The sequence below is a fragment of the Cyprinodon variegatus genome, unplaced genomic scaffold (genome assembly GCF_000732505.1).
Source record: "Cyprinodon variegatus isolate N-32 unplaced genomic scaffold, C_variegatus-1.0 Scaffold1387, whole genome shotgun sequence".
NCBI classification, from domain to species: Eukaryota; Metazoa; Chordata; class Actinopteri; order Cyprinodontiformes; family Cyprinodontidae; genus Cyprinodon; species Cyprinodon variegatus.
The window spans coordinates 136,176-144,105 of NW_015151840.1; the positions used below are offsets into that span (position 1 = coordinate 136,176).

Here is a 7,930-nt window from a genome sequence, read left to right on the forward strand (position 1 = left end):
GTCAAAGTTCCTTACATCCTTGAGAACATGTTAAAGATTGTTCTGTGTATGCACCTTGATGTTCTATCTCTCCGTTTCTTTCCCTGAAAAGAGATCACTCAGGACAAACTCTTTAAATAACACTTCATAACTTATTTGTATTAAATATCCAGGAGACATGACAACAGATTTTGATAGAAATTGTAACCTTACTCAGATCAGATAAATTGTTTAGAGATTACAGAATGGCAGCTGCTCACCTCTCAGGAAGTGGCCCCCAATTAACAGTTAAAAAGGCATTTTATACATCTCCAGTCTGCCACATCATCTTATTTTACATCATACACGTTAGCAGATGATTAGATATCCATGACTCCAGCCTTAAAAATATTACACTTCGTTCTTAGCTGAAGGACACAGCTCTCATTCCATTTCCAAATCTTTGCCACGTACAAAATGTAGATTATAACTGTATATCCAGACAAAGGAACTGTCTTAATGAGATTAAAACATCAGTTCTGAAATACAACAGGCAGCCAATACCAAGGTGTAATAAACTCACACATCTTCAATGATAATTATGCTAACAAACATCCACTGATTGGTTACATTTGTTGTAACCAAAGCAACTTGTAAGCTGCTGTAATGGTGATTTTCACTGTCTTTAGGTACCCTGTCCAAGTATAACATATTTCACAAGAAATATGTTCTTCACAGAGGTCTGAGCTCTTTCATGGACATATAATGAAAGATAAATTCTATAAAATTATATTTTTGTGTAAATAAACTTGTTCCTTTATACAGTTTTGGCATTGGCATAACCTTGATAGATGTATTCTCTTATTTGTTATACATCTTTTACAATTTAAGGTTGAGTTAATTTACTTTCAATAGCATTAATATATTATTAATACTAAAGTATTTTTCAACCTGTATTTGCTAAAGATGTTTTTTGTGTGTGAATAAAGCTTATTTTATTTTGAAATTCTCAGTGTTAATATTTCCTTTATGAAGTCTAATCCCACTTGATGATATTTCTCTACGGTGGCCCGAATAGGCGATGACCCACTACATGCTGTAGCCAATCTGTGAACAAAGTCATGCAGGCTTTACCATGTGACTTACAGTAATCAAAAGTTCACAAAGGTCACATCAGTTTTCACTGCTGCAGAAAAAGACTGAGTTAAACATTGGCATATGAAGAATGTAATTAATGACAATGTGGGTTTAGTTACTAATTTGATCAATTATTTACATACATTTATATAAAAAGAAAAAATAATTAGGGAAAATAATAGCGTACTGTAACCGTAAAGAACATTGAGGTCAAATTGCCACTTAGAGCACAAAATTAACTTATACTTTGGTGATCCCCTGACACTTCCTCAAAAAATTACCACCCTCAAAATGCCACTGTCTCCAAAGGACAGTGGCATTTTTCTAATCTTTTAACCAATTACTCTTTCTTGTTATTCCCACAGTATTAGTGGCAGGTGTGAAGCTGTTGAAGATAAGAGCTGGAATAGCTTGAAACATGAAAGTGTTTTTTAAGAAACAGTGTTAAAACCAGAGCTGGCTAGGTAAGCTAAAAACTTTTACTGAACTAAGAGTGGCACTACCAGAATATATTTTCACTTAAGTAGAAATAAAAAGTAAACATGCAAAAATATTGTCAGAAGGGGAAAAAAACTTATTTGGTGAAACGGCTACTGAAAACTCACTACTCGTTTTGTAATTAAATAATAATTCTAGATCTTACATAATAAGACATAAGGTTCTTGCATAAGAATAACATGTTAAATGTGCATAATAGTAAATATACATAATAGTAAATCTATTGAAATGAATCAAACGGACAGTAGAAACAAAAATATCCATATCACAGATTCAACATAAACCTATCTAAGCCAAAACCTACAGTAATTTCTACATGTTGGAATAGTGCAGTAAATACTGTTGTTCACCCTTTAATCACTTGACTCACCAGTCTCACAAGACACAGACAAGTGTGTCTGTCAATTCATTTTCTAATTAAAACACAATTGTTTGTTTCTGAGTGAAGTAATTCCTGGTGTGCAGAGAAACCAGGAACTGCACTTAAACACAGGCAGTATTACTTTGTTATGAAATTCACTCAAGCAAAAGAAAACAGTTTGGTGGAGTAAGATTATGTGAAAAAAAAAAAAACGTAAATGAGTAAATGCAAATAGTTTCAATCCACTTCAACTGGTTTAAATTAGCACATCTGCACACTTGATAAAAGGAGAAACAGCAGAGATATAGATTTTCATGAGAAATGTCAAGAACTGGGCGTGCAGGTGGTGCAGTGCAAAACCCATGTAACAACCCATGACGTGGCTGACCCGGGTTTGAATCCGACCTGTGGTCCTTTGCCACATGTCTCTCCCCCTCTCTCATACTGTCTCCACTAATGTGAAGAACTAAATTCTACATGAAATATAGGAAAAAAGGGCAGTAGAAGGCTGCAAAGTTCATTCTCTCTAAATAACTTTCATGAAAGTGTTTTAGACATCTGTATCTTTTTAAGAAACATGTAAACTTAACAAGGCGAACTGGATTTATCACCCAAAGGGAAATATTTGAAGTCATACGGAACTTCAAGATGAAATATTCAAAAAGCTGAGAGATGATCAAGAACAAATTGAATTTCTGCAGAAAATTTATAAGAACATTCTGTACCCTAATAAATTTTAGATCACAGTGACTGGGGCGTCTGAAAAATCCTTGGACCGCACAGGCCTTATGAGAGCATAGAATCCTAATACAGAGGGAGCCACGCCCTGGATTTGAACCAGAAACTTTGGTACTGAGAAAGTGCATCAATATTGCAAAATGATATAGTATATGTCGTATATATGTCTTAAATATACAGATTGTATTTCCTTACTAAAATTTAATTCAAACCATACAGGAACATATGATTTTAAAATGCTAATTGTGGCATATTAGTGTCATGATTTTGGAACTGATGACTGGTCTGATTATTCATTTCATTCACCTGCCTAGATGAAAGGATGCTACTTTCTTGGAGTCAGTATGATTTTCTATTTGGCAAAATTTAAAATAAATTTAAATTAAAAATATTTTAAGAAAAGAAACACTTTTAAATAAGGATAAAAGCAAACTATACATTAAAAATCAACAAAGACCTAATAATATTTTAAAAATTAATAAAAATAATTTACAATAAAAACAGTAATCAATTTATTTGTTTGAAAATTTATTTTTTACAAATTTAATTTTTCCTTCCCACATGCTTTATTCCTTTTTAGACTAAACTAGCACTGTGGTCAGCACTTTGTATGCCTGTGTCTATCTATGTGTGTCTGTGTGCGTTTGTTTGAGCTTCAGTCGGGGGCAGTCTATTGTCCAATATCCCCATTGTGGGGATTTACTGATCCAAATAGGGACAATAAGGAGTCCCCAAATGGTAAATTTGTCCTCTTTTGGTTGGGGTTATGCTTAGGACTGGGGTTTGAATTCAGTTTAGATTAATTTTTGGTAAATGTTGCTAATGGTTAAGGTAAGAGTCTGGGTTAGGCCATATTAAATGAATGTAAGTCAATAAAATGTCCCCAAAAGTTATGCAAACAAAGGCTGTTTGTCTGCATGTGTCTGCATGTGTGTGTGGGTGTGTGTGTGCGTGTGTGTGTGAGACAAAACTAAGCAGCGGTGGCAGGAACCGCAGTCAGTCAGAGCTGTGAATACTGAGCAGGCTACAGCAGAAACCTCTGCCTTCGAGTTTAACTTTCAGAAAACACAGCAAACGATTCTATTCCTAAAAAACTTTGCAACACTCTTCAGAATTTTTGTGGATTTTCTTGTTTGATGTGGATTTAAGATGGAGAATTAAGATGGTGAGAAAGAAAAAACTACTGGTGTTTGAGTAAGTATGACATTTATACCTTTACCCTTTAAGGTTAATTATTATCATATACATACTTCTAGTTTATATGTACCTAGTTCAGTTTTTACATCAGTAAATTACATTCTAGAGCTGCTGGTATTATGCTTTGATAAATGATTCATGGTCCTTTTTTGTGCTCTCTTTAGTATACATTAATAATGGGATTCAGCTCCCCCTGGAAGATATAAATTCCTTCTGCTTTCATTTGTAACGTTGTTCCAAGCTCATTTCTTTAATCACCAAATTTTTGCTCATTATTGTCTCTCATATTAATGTGAATAACCTGAAGAAATCACCCAAAATGATTTAAGGCTCTTCTTGCAGTGTCAAACAAGCTAAATTTAAACATGTTTCTGTCAGTTTCCACATTGTGTTGGTGCTATTGTAGCAGCCCAGGTGACATCAGAGCTCGTGTGTATTGTGTGTGTGTTTCTGTATGTGAGTGAGTTGCTGTGTTTTGTATGTATGAGCCTTCCATGCTGTCCTTTTTATCTAGCATTCTCTCTTACAATGGGTTTTGGGTAATTTCTTTATTTGTGTATAATAAAAAAAAATTAAAATGGATTAAAAAGTGAGGATTCTTGTTTTACTTGTTGAAAATCTTGTTAAGATTTACAACCAAAATTTGAAAATGGAGAAAAAAAAACAAACAAAAAAAAACCTTCCTATTCTCATCTTTCCCTAGAATTTGTGGAAGCATGATGTGGGATGGATAAACAACGACCAAACTCTGCTGTAAGTAAACTGAATATCTGCTCATATAAACACAGGTTTTTTCAGCTATGTTATGTTTTTAAATGTGACAAACAGCTTTAATTCTCAGATATCAAATGTTTTTTTAATGTAAGTCATATAATTTGTATTTGTCATATGTAAGTCATATATTTGAAGAAAGAATTTAGAAAAAGGTCATATTCAAATTATTCTTTATAGATTTAGCAAGTCTTTGTGACTCATAGGGATAATTGCTGAAGGTAAACAGCAGAACAATCTTCTTTTTTTTTTTTGTTCTCTGTGCATTAGATGGCCTCTAATGACCCTGAGCTTTCAGAACCCTCTGGTGACCCTCAACCTGGTGACCTCATTGAAATCTTCAGACCAGCCTATCAGCACTGGGCTCTCTACCTGGGAGATGGTTACATTATCAACTTAACTCCTGTCGGTTTGTAGAAAATTTCCATTCCCACTGTTCTTAATTCTACCTGAATGCAACTCTGCTCTTCATCCATGAATTTTGACATAGTTCTGCAGTGGAGTTCTTAAATGAAAAAAAAAAAAAAAAAAAAAAGTTCTAAAGAAAGATCGTGGATAAATCATGAATTCTTTGTGAAATGAAATAGATATGCGGTTATCAATAGTTTTAGAAAACAAAAAGTTAAATCTGTGGTTTCCTTATGAGCTTAGTTGTCCCTTTTTTCCCTCTAAATAAAAAAAAACAACATAACTAATCTATTTTAGAAGTGATTAAACAAATACAGTGTGTGAAATGTTATCGGAGCATAAACATAGCTGTTCTGCAAAGGCCTTAGAAGTTTGCTAGACAGAGGAAAAAATGGCATCTTGCAGACTTAAAGAAAAAAGCAGACATGTTGGAGTTAAAGTTGTGGAGTTTAAAGGAGAGTTAGTTGTAAAATAATTAATTCTGAAATTTTAAAAACTTATGGCGGACTGTTCAGTTTATTACCAATTTTCATGACAAATTGAACACTGAATGGAGCATAGCAGCTGGACACTTTTAAAGGTGTGCAAACAGGCCTGGTAAGGGTTATAATCAAAGAAGAAGCTAACAGGCTCATGGTAACTCTGGAGGAACTGCAGCAATCTTCAGGTAGGAGAATCTGTCAACATGGCACCTATTTGTGAAGGAGGTAAAAAGAACAAAACACATGAGTAGGACACAGCAAACACAAGAATCAATAAACTTGTTAAAGTAGATGCAAAACAATAAATTTGTGCACTAGAAAACTCGTCACAGGCAACAAAAAAGCAGAAACTTGGGCAGAGGCTGCCCTTCCTACAGGAAAACAGACAGTAAACAATACAGTGATATGCAGCAAGATGGGATACTTTGTGTGCAACAGTTCTGCATACTATTTGACTGAATTTGAGCTATGTTGCAAAAAAGAAGTTTGGTGCAGAGATGGTAAAAAGTTAGAGGGGGAAATCTGATAAAAGGCTTTCCTGATATGTATTAATATATAGAGATGAAAATGAATGCAGTGTAAACCTTAACAAAACAAACTGCATCTGTTTATTGTTAATCTTAACTTGTATCCCAAGCTAAACCGTCCTCTAACAGTATAAAGCAATGCCATGTTTCCTTCTCTACCTCTGTTGGTAAAGGACACAATTTGATTCTACTGTTTTAATTTGTTTTTTAAGCTTAAAGAGATACTATTTTATCTCTGCATGTATAACTGCATTTTAAAAAATGAAATAGTCTATAGAGCTTTACTTAAAGAAATTTCTTTTTGCTTACACTTGTGTGTACAAAATCACAAAATAAAATCTGTCTAAGTCTTACTTCAAATAGGATTTTTCCATTATTTCGTCTTGATCCTAAGCAAGAACTGTCTCACACAGATGAGAGTCAGGCAGCAGCCATGTCCAGCGTCAAGTCTGTATTTAGCAGGAAGGCTGTGGTGCGCATGCAGCTGCTGAAGGAGGTGGTTGGAAACGATTCGTATCGAGTCAACAACAAGTACGATGACAACCACACGCCTCTGCCTGTCTACGAGATCATCCAGCGAGCTCAAGTCCTCATCGACCAGGAGGTGTCCTATGACCTGCTTGGGAGCAACTGTGAACACTTTGTCACCCTACTGCGCTACGGGGAGGGGGTTTCGGAGCAGGTCTCTGACTGTTTGCTTTGCTTTTTTCTAATGTGCCATCAGAGCATTGTTAACACTTTGAACATATTACATAATGACTGATTAACTTTTTCTATCCTGTGGTCTTTTTTTATTTCTTTTCTTGACTCCACATCCTGTTTCTCTTCTCTGCAGGCTTCACGGGCCATTGGGGCCATCAGTCTGGTGACGGCAGCAGCCAGTGCCTTCTCTGTCCTGGGACTGATCAACACACGGTCCAGGAATAGGCCTTTTTAAAATTTGATCTACACTATAGGCTGCTGTTCCCTAATGCTCATGCAACTCCAATTAAAGAATATAAAAACAAAAAATACCTGAACACAGATTGTTGTGTAGTTCTTGTAAAGATAAGATTTATGGACAGTTTACGCATAAATAGCTTGTCAGCTACCTTCATAAAATACTTTCTCTAATCAAACATTTTAGGAAGGACATTAAATATCCCTTTATAGTCCCACATTGTGGAAATAAGTGCTCTTAACCCGTCCCTTAGGGCAGGGGTTCCTGAAATGAGAGGCCAGCCCCCCTCTTGGGGGGTTGCACAACACTAAGTGCCTGATCTTCATAGATTTCATGCATTTTTTTCAGTAGGTCCAGCAAGACTACTCTGTACATGTAACAAAAAAAACTCAAACCAGTTAGGCTCCACCTATTAATGAGAAGATTGCGTGTTCTACAGGCACCTGACAGTCGTATTAAATACAAGATGGAGTTCTACGTAATGGGAATGAGGTATAAACGATGCAAAATATTGAAGAAAAAGCACTTATAGCCTTAAATAATAAAATAACTAATCTAATAAACCCAATCATATTTATAGAACACTTTTCAACATTAGCATATTTCTAACTAGTCAATTTCTAATTGCTAAAAATAAAAGTAATTACATAAGTAGTTTACATTCACATATCCTCAATCAATTAGTTTACACGATTTGGCCGTCAGAATATAATCTGCACATTAATGAAGGAACACACACAAAATAAGGTTTGCAATCGCTGTCTGCTGAATTGCAGATGCAAATGAATTTTCATCTTCTGTGAAGATCTGCGCATACAAACACATAATGATTTCCACAAACACTGTGATTTGATCATTTGGGAATATGGCATGAAAAAAATGCATTATGAAAACCAGATATGTGAAGGTCCCA

The 7,930-nt window shown here is 35.0% G+C and overlaps 1 protein-coding gene across 1 annotated transcript; it reads left to right on the forward strand.

Annotated features, from left to right (window-relative positions):
* Positions 1-3,698: 3,698 nt before the first annotated feature.
* LOC107103169 (phospholipid-metabolizing enzyme A-C1-like) lies at positions 3,699-7,151 on the forward strand. The gene is made up of 5 exons (XM_015402719.1): positions 3,699-3,886; positions 4,593-4,642; positions 4,931-5,069; positions 6,491-6,759; positions 6,913-7,151. Exons 2-5 carry the CDS (start codon positions 4,616-4,618, stop codon positions 7,012-7,014), a joined length of 537 nt encoding a protein of 178 aa, XP_015258205.1. The 5' UTR covers positions 3,699-3,886; positions 4,593-4,615; the 3' UTR covers positions 7,015-7,151.
* The last annotated feature ends 779 nt before the right edge of the window (positions 7,152-7,930 follow it).

Bases quoted from the DNA above. Each gene is read 5' to 3' on its own strand.
- LOC107103169 (XM_015402719.1), top strand. From the start codon at position 4,616: ATGGATAAACAACGACCAAACTCTGCT. The intron at 5,070-6,490 runs GTTTGTAGAAAA...TGTCTCACACAG, and splicing joins TATCAACTTAACTCCTGTCG to ATGAGAGTCAGGCAGCAGCC. The intron at 6,760-6,912 runs GTCTCTGACTGT...TCTTCTCTGCAG, and splicing joins GGGAGGGGGTTTCGGAGCAG to GCTTCACGGGCCATTGGGGC.